This window comes from Chiloscyllium punctatum, chromosome 7 (genome assembly GCF_047496795.1).
Source record: "Chiloscyllium punctatum isolate Juve2018m chromosome 7, sChiPun1.3, whole genome shotgun sequence".
Taxonomy (NCBI): Eukaryota; Metazoa; Chordata; class Chondrichthyes; order Orectolobiformes; family Hemiscylliidae; genus Chiloscyllium; species Chiloscyllium punctatum.
Window position 1 is genome coordinate 101,829,889 of NC_092745.1, and position 14,720 is coordinate 101,844,608.

The following is a 14,720-nucleotide window of genomic DNA, read 5'->3' on the forward strand; positions in this document are numbered from 1 at the left end:
GTTGATAATAATGAGAAACATGGATAGACCCAATAGCCAGAGACTTTTGTCCATGGCAGGACGGACTGGGATGAGGGGTCATAGTTTTAGGTTATTAGGAGGAAGGTATAGAGGAGATGCCAGAGGTAGGTTCTTTACGCAGAGAGTCGTGAACGCATGGAATGCATTGCCAGCTGTGGTGGTGGAAGCAGAGTCATTAGGGACATTTAAGCGCCTGCTGGACATGCACATGGACAGCAGTGAATTGAGGGTGCATAGGTAAGGTTGCTTTATTTTACATTAAGATTAATCCTTGGCACAATGTTGTGGGCTGAAGAGCATGGTCCGTACTGCACTTTTCAATATTCTAATTCCTGCGATGGCAGAGGAAGGTGGTTTTTGGGGGTGGGGGTGGGGGTGGGTAGATGGGCGGCGTGGACTTGACCAGGTAGTCGTGGAGGGAATGGTCTTTGCAGAAAGCAGATAGAGGTGGGGATGGAAATATAGCCCTGGTGGTAGGGTCTGTTTGGATGTGCGAGAAATGTCGGTGGTAGGGTGGGAGTCAGTGGGTTGTAAAAGAAAAGTCAGTGTTAAGTCAGTCATCGTTGATGGAGATGCAGAGGTCCAGGAAGGGGAGGGAGGTGTCAGAGATTAATTTAAGGTCGGGGGTGGAATGTGCTGGTGAAGTTGATGAATTGTTCAACCTCGGCATGGGAGCATGAGATGGCACCGATGCAGTCATCAATGTAGTGGAGGAAAAGGTAGGGAGTAGTACAGATGTAACTCCGGAAGATGGACTGTTCTACATAGCCGACAAAGAGACAGGCGTAGCTGGTGCCCATGGCCACCCCTTTCATCTGGAGGAAGGAAGAGGATTCACAGGAGAAATTGTTGAGGGCGAGGACCAGTTCAGCCAAACAAATGTGTGTGTTAGTGGAAGGATACTTGTGGAGGCGACGGGAGAGGAAGAAACAAACAAACAGAGGGCTACGTAGAACAATCCATCTTCGGGAGTTACACCGGTACGAATCCCTACCTTTTCCTCCATTACATTGATGACTGCATCGGTGCCAGCTTGTGCTCCCACAAGGAGGTTGAACAGTTCATCAACTTCAACACATTCTACCCGACCTTAAATTCACCTGGACCATCTCTGACACCTCTCCCCCCTTCCTGGACCCCTCAGTCTACGATGACGGACTCAACACTGATTTTTTTCTTTAAACAAACCCACTAACTCCCACATCTACCTGGATTACACCTCCTCCCACCCTACCTCCTGCAAAAATGCTATCCCATACTTCAGATTCCTCTGCCTCCACCGCATCTGCTCCCAGGAGGACCAGTTCCACCACAGAACACACCAGATGGCCTCCTTCCCCTCCCATGTGGTTGAAGATGCCCTCCAATGCATCTCATCCACGTCCTGCACTTCCACTGTCTAACCCCACCCCACCAACACTCTTGACTATAATCTGGTGTTTGACCAAGGGCATTCAGGCAGTGGTGAATGATAGTGTTGGAAAAGCACAACAGGTCAGGTAGCATCCGAGCAGAAAAATGGACATTCCTGCTGAAAGGCTTTTGCCTGAAACAGATTTTCCTGCTCCCCTGATGTTACCTGACCTGCTGTGCTTTTCCAGCACCACTCTAATCTAAACTCTGGTTTCCAGCATCTGCAATCCTCACTTTTGCCTAGTGGTCAATGATACTCCAGAGAGTGACCAGGGGTCTGACACCTCCTTTGGGAGGTGCAGTACTTGTGTTTTATAACAAAGGAGAACTTTGTTCTCTGCAGAGGCAAGAGAAAGGTACTAGGAGTTTCTTTCCCTACACTGTTATAAACCCTTTTTCACACTGTTGTGAAACAGTGGAGGTTTGGTGAGGTGATGATAGAACATAGAACAATACAGCACAGAACAGGCCCTTCGGCCCACGATGTTGTGCCGAACTTCTGTCATATATTAAGCACCCATCCATGTACCTATCCAAATGCCGCTTAAAGGTCACCAATGATTCTGACTCTACCACTCCCACAGGCAGCGCATTCCATGCCCCCACCACTCTCTGGGTAAAGAACCCACCCCTGACATCTCCCCTATACCTTCCACCCTTCACCTTAAATTTTATGTCCCCTTGTAACACTGTTGTACCCGGGGAAAAAGTTTCTGACTGTCTACTCTATCTATTCCTCTGATCATCTTATAAACCTCGATCAAGTCACCCCTCATCCTTCGCCGTTCCAATGAGAAAAGGCCGAGAACTCTCAACCTATCCTCGTACGACCTATTCTCCATTCCAGGCAACATCCTGGTAAATCTTCTCTGCACCCTCTCCAAAGCTTCCACATCTTTCCTAAAGTGAGGCGACCAGAACTGCACACAGTACTCCAAATGTGGCCTAACCAAAGTCCTGTACAGCTGCAACATCACTTCACGACTCTTGAATTCAATCCCTCTGCTAATGAACGATAATACACCATAGGCCTTCTTACAAACTCTATCCACCTGAGTGGCAACCTTCAAAGATCTATGTACATAGACCCCAAGATCCCTCTGCTCCTCCACCTGACTAAGGACCCTACCATTAACCCTGTATTCCACATTCTTATTTGTTCTTCCAAAATGGACAACCTCACACTTGGCAGGGTTGAACTCCATCTGCCACTCAGCCCAGCTCTGCATCATATCTAAGTCCCTTTGCAAACGACAAATGCCCTCCTCACTGTCCACAACTCCACCTATCTTCGTATCATCTGCAAATTTACTGACCCACCCTTCGACTCCCTCATCCAAGTCATTAATAAAAATTACAAACAGCAGAGGACCCAGAACTGATCCCTGCGGAACTCCACTTATAACTGGGCTCCAGGCTGAATATTTATCATCTACCACCACTCTCTGACTTCGACCAGTTAGCCAGTTTTCTATCCAATTGGCCAAATTTCCCTCTATCCCATGCCTCCTGACTTTCCGCATAAGCCTACCATGGGGAACCTTATCAAATGCCTTGCTAAAATCCATGTACACTACATCCACTGCTCTACCCTTATCCACATGCTTGGTCACCTCCTCAAAGAATTCAATAAGACTTGTAAGGCAAGACCTACCCCTCACAAATCCGTGCTGGCTGTCCCTAATCAAGCAGTGTCTTTCCAGATACTCATAAATCCTATCCCTCAGTACCCTTTCCATTACTTTGCCTACCACCGAAGAAAGACTAACTGGCCTGTAATTCCCGGGGTTATCCCTATTCCCTTTTTTGAACAGGGGTACAACATTCGCTACTCTCCAGTCCCCTGGTACCACCCCAGTTGCCAGTGAAGACGAGAAGATCATTGCCAACGGTACTGCAATTTCCTCTCTTGCTTCCCACATAATCCTAGGATATATCCCGTCAGGCCCGGGGGACCTGTCTATCCTCAAGTTGTTCAAAATGTCCAACACATCTTCCTTCCTAACAGGTATCTCTTCAACCTTACCAGTCTGTTTCACACTCTCCTCTTCAACAATATGGTCCGTCTCATTCGTAAATACTGAAGAGAAGTACTTGTTCAAGACCTCTCCTATCTCTTCCGACTCAATACACAATCTCCCACTACTGTCCTTGATCGGACCTACCCTCGTTCTCGTCATTCTCAGGTTTCTCACATATGCATAAAATGCCTTGGGGTTATCCTTGATCCTATCCGCCAAGGATTTTTCATGCCCTCTCTTAGCTCTTCTAATCCCTTTCTTCAGGTCCCTTCTGGCTATCCTGTATCCCTCCACTGCTCTGTCTAAACCCTGTTTCCTCAACCTTATGTAAGCCTCCTTCTTCCTCTTTACTCGACATTCAACCTCCTTCGTCAACCAAGGCTCCCTCATACGACCATTTCTTTCCTGCCTGATAGGTACATACATATCAAGGACACGTCGTATCTGCTCCTTGAAAAAGTTCCACATTTCCACCACATCCTTCCCTGACAGCCTATGCTCCCAACTTATGCTCCTCAAATCCTGTCTTACAGCATCGTAATTTCCCTTCCCCCAATTGTAAAATCTACCTTGTGCGCACCTCTCTCTCTCCATAACCAAGGTGAAAGTCACAGAATTGTGGTCACCATCACCAAAATGTTCACCCTCTAACAAGCCCATCACTTGTCCCGGTTCATTACCAAGTACCAAATCCAATATGGCCTCCCCTCTGGTTGGACAATCTACATACTGAGTTAGAAAAGCTTCCTGGACACACTGCACAAACACCGCCCCATCCAATCTACTTGATCTAAAGAGCTTCCAATCAATATTTGGGAAGTTGAAGTCACCCATGACGACGACCCTGTGGCTTCTGCACCTTTCCAAAATCTGTTTCCCAATCTGTTTCTCCACATCTCTGCTGCTATTGGGGGAGGGGGGGGGGGGGGCTATAGTAAACACCCAACAAGGTGACTGCAGCTTTCCTATTTCTGACTTCACCCCATACTACCTCCAAAGGCAGATCCCCCTCGAACTGCCTTTCTGCAGCAGTTATACCATTTCTAATTAGCAATGCCACCCCCCTCCTTTTTTTACCACCCTCCCTAATCTTACTGAAACATCTGTAACCAGGAACCTCCAACAGCCATTCCTGTCCCTCATCTATCCACGTTTCTGTGATGGCCACAACATCGTAGTCCCAGGTACCGATCCACGCCTTAAGTTCACCCACCTTATTTCTGATACTCCTTGCGTTGAAGTATACGCACTTGAGCCCATCTCTGTGTCCGCAAGTAATCCCTGTCAGTGCTACCTTCTCCACAGCCTCCCTACAGTCTTGGGCATCCTGACACACAGCTAGCTTACTTGCTGGACTGCAAGTCCGGATCCCATCTCCCTGCCAAATTAGTTTAACCCCCCCCCCCCCGCCCCCCGAAGAGTGCTAGCAAACCTACCCCCCAGGATATTGGTGCCCTTCTGGTTCAGGTGCAACCCGTCCTGTTTGTACAGGTCCCACCTTCCCCAGAATGCAGTCCAATTGTCAAAATACCTGAAGCCCTCCCTCCTACACCATCCTTGCAGCCACGTGTTCAACTGCACTCTCTCCCTATTCCTTGCCTCACTGTCACGTGGCACCGGCAACAACCCAGAGATGACGACTCTGTCTGTCCTAGCTTTTAGCTTCCAGCCTAACTCCGAGCTCTTGAATGACCTCCCCACCCCTCTTCCTACCTATGTCGTTGGTGCCAATGTGTACCACGACTTCTGGCTGCACACCCTCCTCCTTAAGGATTCTGAAGACACGGTCCGAGATGTCTCGGACCCTGGCACCCGGGAGGCAACAAACCATTCGAGTCTCGCCCATGTCCACAGAACCGCCTGTCTGTCCCTCTAACTAGAGAGAGTCTCCTATAACTAGCGCTCTCCTCCTCTCCCCCTTTCCCTTCGGAGTCTCAGAGCCAGACCTCACGCCACAGACCCCTTCACTGCAGCTTACACCTGCAAGGCTGTCCCCCCCAACAGTTTCCAAAGCTGTATACTTATTATTTAGGGGAACGACCACAGGGGAACCCTGCACTGCCTGCTTCTTCCCCTTCCCACCTCTAACTGTTACCCAGCTACCTCTGTTCTCCTGCGTAACTATGTCCCTGTAGCTTCTATCAATCACCCTCTCAGCCTCTCGAATAATCCTCAGTTCATCCAACTCCAGTTCCAGTTCTCTAACTCGTTCGGTGAGGAGCAGGATCTGACTGCATTTCTTGCAGACGAAGTCGGCAGGAGTATCGATGGTCACCCCTACCTCAAACATTCTGCAGGAGGAACATTCCACCGCCTGTGCTGCCATGACTGTACACTTTGTCTCCAAAACAAGAACACTGAGTCGCACACCCACTTAAATACTAATCACTTACCTTCCCGACCAGCTCTGCGCTCCAACCTCACTTCCACCCAGCTCGCGCCGCTCTCTGCGGTGAAAAATCTCCCGGGTTCGCTTTTACTCGGCCGCTGCTCCCACTCAAATGACCGTTGGTGTTAAAGGGTGAGTATTTATACTCACCGTTCTCCTTCCTGGCTGCCCCTCTGCTTGCCGTCACTTCCTCTGCTGCTCCCGCTCTTTCTGTGAAGAGAGAGAAAAGAAAAAAACACCGCTGCCCGCTACAGGTAAGTAATTTTAAAACAAACTCTTACCTTAGCTGTAGTCTCCCGGGTTCGCTTTTACTCGGCCGCTGTTCCCACTCAAATGATGAAGATCAATACCTTGGTACTAAGCCTATCTTGCAGATTTCCTAACTTAAGCTTTCAGAAAACGATGTGGAGGAGCTGGTATTGAACTGGGGTTGATAAAGTTAAGAAAAAAAAAATCACAAGACCAGCAGGTTTATTTGTAAGCAATACCTCCTTATTATGGAGCAGAAGACAATTTATAGCAAAGAGAATTATTTCATTTCATGACATTTTGAATAGACCTGGATTGTTAAGTCTATTTTTAGAATGGGTTGCAGGTTTCAGCTCATTAAAATGTAAATGCAAGAACTACTTTGAAGTCTACCTTCAAGATAACATAAGGTTTTATAACAAAAGGTGACATCTCAACTCAGACAATGCATTAAAAAGGTGCGAGGTTAGAGTCTGTGTATCCCAATCTTGAGTCAGACTAGTTCTGTTTCCAAAGTGGAATTTACAAAATATTACATGTATTGACTGCCTGCAGATGGTGCATTTTTTGGGCCAAATAGAATTTATTTACAAACATTCTGTAAATACAAATTCACCCCATAGACTTAAACATGTGCATGTGGATGAGAGAGAGAGAGAGAGAGAGAGAGAGAGAGAGAGAGAGAGAGAGAGAGAGAGAGAGAGAGAGAGAGAGAGAGAGAGAGAGAGAGAGAGAGAGAGAGAGAGAGAGAGAGAGAGAATGTGTGCGCACGTGATGGGAATATAAGCCTGTGAGAGGGTGCGTCTGTACAAGAGTGAGCATGTGGATGCAAGAGGGAGAGAGAGTGAGTGCAGAATATTGCACGCATGCTTGTGTGAGAAAGAGTGCGTAGTGTAGTGGGGTCACCTGTAGCATGACAAGGTCCTGGTTGAGGCCATCTTCAGGGGTACCATACTTGGCCATCAGCCTCTGCTTGGCCTGATAGCCCAAGTTCAGTACCCATGAGGGTGGACTCAATTGGGACCTTTTGTTCATGTCATACTACAGGTGACCCCACTGCACTACACATGCCTGCTCTTTCTCTTCTTCTCCTCCCCCTACCTCTCCCAAAAAAAACTCAGGCTTGTAGTCCACACCCAAACCAAGGGGTAAATATAAGGGTATGGGTGGGTTGCGCTTCGGCGGGTCGGTGTGGACTTGTTGGGCCGAAGGGCCTGTTTCCACACTGTAATCTAATCTAATCTAAAAATCCACTTTAGCAAGCTTTCACACACATGTGTGTGTGTGTGTGTGTGTGTGTGTGTGAGAAATACACAATATTTGTTCAGTATTTCATTTCAGTTGCATGGCACCAATCCGTTGCTATTAAATGGAGTCTAATGCTTCACAATCACCTGAGGTAGAAACAGCACTCAGAAAGCTAGTGCTTCCAAATAAACCTGTTTGACTATAACCTGTTGTGACTTAGCTTCAGAAAGATAAAGAGGATGGAATAGAAGGCAACTTTAGGCAAATACAAAAAAAAACTAATCGAATAGTTTAGTATTGTTAGAACTTCCAATAAAACTGTAACAGTAATGAAGGTAAAACACTATGGGGGTTGGAAATCTGAAATTAAGAGAAAGGACAGAAGAAATTCAACATCAGTTGCCAGACCTGCTGAGAGAGAATAGCAGGAATGCAACATGACTCCTTCAAAACCTGAGTAATAGTAAAGAAAGACTGAAGAGTTTTTAAAATACTGTTTACCAATGCTGATCTAATTCATTTCTAGATCAAGAGGACTCTGTACTAGTGGTGGAACTTTTAGAAGATGGTATTCATGTGTCTAAGGTTTTGAAAGGTCAAGTACAGATGGAAATTATAGTGAATGGCAGAACCCTTTGAAGTATTGACATGCATAGGGATCTGTGGGTGCAGGTCCACAGATCACCAATGGTGGAATCACAGGTAGATAAAAGGTAGTAAAAAGGCTTAGACGTGACTGCCTTTATTGGAAGGGGTATGGAGTATAAGGATAGACAGATTTAGTTTGACCATACTTAGAATATTGCACACTGTTCTAGTCACCACGCTACCAGAAGGATTTTGATGCTTTGGAGGTGGTACAGAAAAAGGTTGACCAGGATGTTGATTGGGAAGGGGTATTTTAAGTATGAAGAAGGCAGCATAAACTGGGCTTGTCTTCACCGGAAAGCAGGAGGGCGAGGGGCAACCCAATAGAAGTTTAAAAGATTGTGAATGACATGGATAGTGTGGAAAGAGTTCCCCCTTGGGTGAAGGGGTATGTTACCAGGTTCAAGGTGCAAAGGGGTGGGGGCACAGAGTTCAACAGAGATGAGAGAGGCAAGTTTTCCCCCACACAAGGAGTGACAAGTGCCTAAGAACACATTGCCAGAGGTGATGGAAGCAGACACTATAGCAGCACTTGGATGAATACACAGAAGAAAGTTAAGAGGACATGGATGTTGAGTGAAGACAATTTTAATTTGCAAGGGCAAAACATGTCAGTGCGTGTTTGGAGGGCTGAAGGGCCTGATTCTGTGCTGTTCTTTGTTTGGTTATTTTGCTGAAGTAAATATGCATGAAGACATGGAAGCAGAAGTAGGTTATTCAGCTCATTGAGTCTGCTGCACTATTTAAGGTGGAGATTATTGATAGTCCTCAACTCCACCTTCCTGCCTTTCCCCATAACCCTCTATTCCATTACTGATAAAAAAAAAATCAGTATTGCAGCCATACCCAACCTCAACAACCCTCTGCAGTTACAAATTCTACAGCTGCAGAACCTTTAGAAACACCTCACTGTGCAACCCTTTACTGAGATTATGCCCATCCTAGACAATTCACTAGAAAATCAAAAGGGAAAACATACTAAGGGGGAGAAAGATTCTTCATACATTCTATGCATCAGGATCCACTTGCTGATCATCACACTTAAAGTGTTTTCTTCTCTCTGCATTTCTTGTAAATTGTCTGAGTCTAAGACAAAAATCATGAACAAAGTGTCTTTTTAAAGCAATACTGTACCACTAGACAACTGCTAGCAGTTGAAAAGAACAAGCAATCCAGAGAGCACTTTGAACAGGGCCAATATCAATGAAACCATCACATTGCCAGGCAAAACTGTAACAAAGTAATGATGCATGTTTAAGATGAAATTGTTCAGGTAGTTTAGAATTCAATGAAGGGAAAAATAGGACAAATCAAAAAAGGTGCTCGATGACAAAAAAAAGCAGAAAAGAGCAAATGATACTACATATCAGGTTGATACTAAAAATCTAAAAAAAGAGAATGTTAAGAACAGAAGTAAACAAAAACAAATGCAGAAATCCTGTGAAGTGACAGTGGTGTTAATTTGAAAGCTTCCCTTAGGACAGGAATCAAAATATAGGTGGAACACCAAAGAGGGTGGCAAGATGAGATTTCTGGAGTCTGAAGCTGAAACATTTACTAATTGTAGGGGGAGGAAATATACAAAATAGATGAGAGACATATAAACTTTAATCTGGGTGATAGAAGGTGAGGCACAGTACAGGTTACATGTTTCAAACAGCAAATATTGTCATTCTTCCAAAAGTCACCAGGAGTTGCATTATGGTTTAAAAAAAATGCTGGCTGACCTGGTTAGTCATTATAGCAGCTGATTTATCTAGTGCAGATAAATCCTAAAGGCAGAATGTGGATAAAGTGTTTCTCCTACAAAAGTAGGAGACTTCACAAAAATGGAGTACTTAAGAGTCATAGAGATGTACAGCATGGAAACAGACCCTTTGGTCCAAATTGTCCATGTCGACGAGATATCCCAACCCCATCTAATCCCATCTGACCCATATCCCTCCAAATCCCTCCCTATTCATAAATGAGATCATGTTGCGGCTGTACAGGACATTGGTTAGGCCACTTGGAATATTGTGTGCAATTCTGGTCTCTTTCCCATCGGAAGGATGTTGTGAAACTTGAAATGGTTCAGAAAAGATTTACAAGGATATTGCCAGGGTTGGAGGATTTGAGCTATAGGGAGAGGTTGAATAAGCTATGGCTGTTTTCCCTGGAGCATCAGAAGTGGAGAGGTGACCTTACAAAGCTTTAGAACATCATGAGGGGTATAGATAGGATAAATAGAGTCTTTTCCCTGGGGTGGGGGAGTCCAGAACTAGAGGGCAAAGTCTCATGGAGAGAGGGGAAAAGATATTATATAGGCCAGGTTGGGATATCTGGTTGGCATGGACGAGTTGGGCTGAAGGGTCTGTTTCTGTGAAGTACATCTCTATGACTATGACTCTGAATAGATTCAGTGGATGCAGAAAGATAGTTTCTGACTTGTTGAATTCTGTACCCCACAGAGCTGTAGAAGCTCAGTCAGTCAGTCTCTTTCCACATATGTAGTTAAACAGAAATCTAATCAAAAGGTATGTAAAAATAGTACAGGAGTACAGCATTTAGGAAGATGTGGTGGTGGAGGGGCACAGATGGGCTGAATATCTTCCTCTTGCTCCCATGCTCTTTCAACAAGTCACAACTGAGCAAGATCTAAACACTGTTCCATTAAAATAATGGAACTGGACCTCCCAACAGCAAATGGTCAAAAAGGTGGCATTTTTTCCATTTGTGCATTTCAGTACATGTACTTCGAATTTTTTTTTGCCAAATGAGCTTTATTGCTGTTAGTAATTGCTTCCAAGAGTACAGACTCTAGCTGCAAGATACTTTAAAATCAATGTACACAGTGAGCACAAAAACCTTTGCTATTAAGAGTGTTTGCCAGCATGATCTTTGCTGTTCCTTAATTCATGCATAGACTCAAATTATCTAAAATTCTCTTGCCCTTCAAATAAAAATGGCAAGTTGCTTACCTTGTGATTTCAAAATTTTGTGTTTGCAAAACGATTTTATGTAGAGTAATGGAATTTGATGCAAAAACAAATCACTGCCACATTCAGGGACTGGAGCTGCCTGATATAAATCACACATGCTTGCAGTTACTGACCTGCTTCAGAGTTTGAACTATTACTTTAACTAGTTTTCTACATTTATGACCATCTCTCACTTGTCAGATTGGTGACAGTGATGTGATACTAGTTATGAAAATGTACATCTACCTGAATGGGCTAATTCTAAAAAAAAAAGCTAAAATTAATCTGCAATTAATTGCATATGGTTATCTTCCAAACAGATATACAATGCACATGACAAAATCTGATACATGTCAGACTAGCTTTCATTGAAGTGGTGGTATAGCAATATCATTGGACTAGTAATGCTCTGTCGATTTCGAAGCTACTTGGATGCTGCCTGAACTGCTGTGCTCTTCCAGCACCACTAATCCAGAATCTGGTTTCCAGCATTTGCAGTCATTGTTTTTACCTAGTAATGCTCTGTGGACAAGCGTTCGAATCCCACTGTGGGAGCTGAAAATAAATACAATTAATACATCTAGACTTTTAAAGCTAGTCTCAGTCTTTAGCATGGCGACTATGACAAGGATCATTTGTAACCCATTGTCTTTTTTTTTCCATTGTAGGAAGAAAGTTACCATTCTTACCTGACTTGACCTCCATGAGTCAACCAATTTGCTGTGTCTCAACTGTTTTCTGAAAGAGCCTAGCAAACCACTCAGTTCAAGGGCAATAAATACTGGCCTTGCCAGTAACATCACATCCTATGAAAGTTATTTGTAAAAAAGAAACTTACCAATTTGAAACCAGCAAGATTAATAAAGGCAAATGAAAAAATGCTCACCCAGATTCTTAAGTCCAGTTAACACTTGATCATTTCAAAAACTTTATTAAAAGCAAGGAACAACAAATTTGATGTTAAGCAGTTTGATAAATCTCAAATTAAAAATAAATTTTTTGCTCAACACTTGGTTGAAAGTTAAATGGGATTTACAAATTATAAAAAAAGATCAACTGGTTTGCATGACTTTTAATTTCTTTATTAAATATTACAATATAATGATGATTCTTCAATTCAATGAATCTCCATGCCCCAACATCCTCGGATTGGCTTTTCCACTTCAGTACTGCAATCATTTAGGGATAAACTAAGAAAACCTTAATTCAGTACTTCAACTAATTTTTTTTTATAACATTTTTAAATAAAAGACTTTTCAGAATCAAAAATCTATGATGCCTTTCCTTCTACTCCATTTCTGAACAGGATTTAAAAAGGTGAATGAAATGCTTTCACTTACAAGTTAAGCAAAAGAAGCTTACTTTGCGTTTACAGTAGAACAATTCAAAATTGCCATGTTTCACATCAGTCGACACAGGTAGCACCAAGGGCTTAAATTTTTGCTTATACAAGGCAAGAGTTACAATATCCTGGCAGCTGGTTGAAAAACTAAAAGTCCATCAACAATTCAAAAGTTTCAGTAGTGTAACAAAGGAATACCAAGTTTGTTAAATACTACCATTTTGTATTTAATGTGCATAGTGAATTGACCCTTGGTTTGAAAATGGAATACAAAACCCACTATTCATTAAATTCAGAATGAAAGTAGGTAGTGTATTCTATTAGAATAATTATAAAAAAGACTAATTGTTAAACTTAGAAAACATTGTATGTTTTAAATACAGTCCCACAATACCAACATACTAAAATTGGTCTTTTGGAGCATTTGGGAGTGGATGGTGAAAGAGGGCAAGGGGTACAGCAATTCCATTGTAGTACTTAAAAGCTCCAAGGTAATTTCTTCACAGGCAATTGAGAAATGGGTTAGAGAAATCAATGCATCTCAAAAAACTAAATCAAGCCTGCACTGCTTTGTCTGCATACTTCTTCCTTTAGTTATGTGACAAAGTCAGTTCAAGCATACTAGATATAAATCTGTACAATTTAAGAAAATTCATATAGACAAAGATTTGGAAAGAAGTTTGTAAGGACAGAAACAGTAAAGAGGAACACATGCACACTTTGTGGCCCCTGGGCGAATGACAGTTGAATTCGGTGGTCAAGACAGTTACAATGCAAGTACGTTTAACAAATTTCAGATTCACAAATTGATGATGACTTTTCAGCCTTGAGTTTTGGCAGTTTGTTCCTCCTTCTGCAAAGCTTGTCTCAAGGCTTTCAGGTTTTCTGTAGGACAAAAAAAAAAGACATTAACAAACTGCAACAGATGCAATATCGAGATGGGAAACAAAATTATTGGAATTGTACATGAATAAATTACAAGCCAGCTTTGATTTTGTCCATTGACAGTTTAAAAAAAAAGTGTAATCTGATGATCTTCCCCAATCACTTGTATTTAAATACCAACTTAATTGGTACTTTTTTTTAAGTTAAGAAACTAAATGGTATTCAATCAGCAATTAAATCCATAACCATGAAAGGACAACTGAGGCTACTTTCGGCAATAGTATATTCTGGTCTAATTTAATCACAGCCCTTAAATATTCTAAGCAAACTAAAATATTCATCCTAGAACAAATTCTTGAGTAACAATTGTGCAGAGAGGAAATGAAGGTGTCAATTTAGTGGCTTTGATCTCATTACTGCTTCATTGCTGATACAAGCTTTCGTGACATTTTGTGAACAATTATTTTTGGTCCAGTGCTCGGACCACAAGCTAATGTTGATATGGTACTCATCAATACTAAGCAGCTTTAAAAGTGATCCAAGACAGTTTAAACTAACATGTTAAATATGCATCACCTGGAATATACACCCCACAGAGACTTTCAAACATACTATAATATTTAAATACAGATATTGCTGAAACAACGATTCTGAAACTACTTATGCAAAGGAGGATTGAACCTCATCCCTATTTTTTTATCAAAATGGATAATGGGCAACTCTGACAATGGACCAAAACTTTTAAAGATGGATTGTCCCCAGTGGGGTCAACAATAGTTTTCATTGAATGCTCCTTTCTGTCATGGGGAGACCAAGACAAACTCATCATTTTGTTACAAGAAAGCAGTAACATCAAGAACATCTCGCAGAAAATAATATCCTCTTTCCTATATTACAATTCTCAAACTTGGACTTGACTTTTATCCCTGAACTCCAACAGTAACCAAGAACAAAAATAAAAATGAATTTCAAATGCCATTGAACCCACTGTGAAAAGTGTGATTGCAGTTGATCTCCAAGAGCACAACAGCAGCATTCCTAACCAGAACGTAAAAGCTAAATTACACAAATTGTGATTATTTCATTCATGAACTCAATCTAATTTTCAATTGTAAGTGTTTTTAAAATCTAAAAACACTTGGTTTTATGGCAAAAAGTGAAACATCAGATTTAAAAAAAAACAAAATCTGGCTTGTACTTAGTCAAGTACACAAATCAAAACAAATGAAAAAAAAACACTTTTAGAACCACCTCAGACATGAAAGAGAAGGATTTGTGATACAAGAAATTCTGGAGTGATAACCATATTTTTGGGATAGGTCAAACTCATCCTAAAACTGTAGGATGAAATAGAGATCCGTAAAAGCAGCTGCTTATGTTATGCCAGATTTCCTCCTTAGGTGCACTGTAAAATGGGTTGCTGATTTACTTTTACCAGTGACCAATTTCATCCCAGGTTTTTCTATTTAGAAACAATTTACTGGACTCCAGATAATTTGAGGATGAGAACAAAGCGCAAATAGCAATTGAAACAGCACTAGAAG

General features: G+C 42.4%; 1 protein-coding gene across 1 annotated transcript in view; it reads right to left on the bottom strand.

Annotated features, from left to right (window-relative positions):
• Positions 1 to 11,848: 11,848 nt before the first annotated feature.
• Positions 11,849 to 14,720, bottom strand: part of LOC140479982 (kinesin-like protein KIF2A) — a 66,466-nt gene continuing 63,594 nt past the window's right edge. Inside the window, exon 20 of the mRNA XM_072574445.1 lies at positions 11,849 to 13,176. Coding sequence (XP_072430546.1) covers positions 13,112 to 13,176 — 65 coding nt within the window. The 3' untranslated portion in view covers positions 11,849 to 13,111. The remainder of the gene's footprint in view (positions 13,177 to 14,720) is intronic.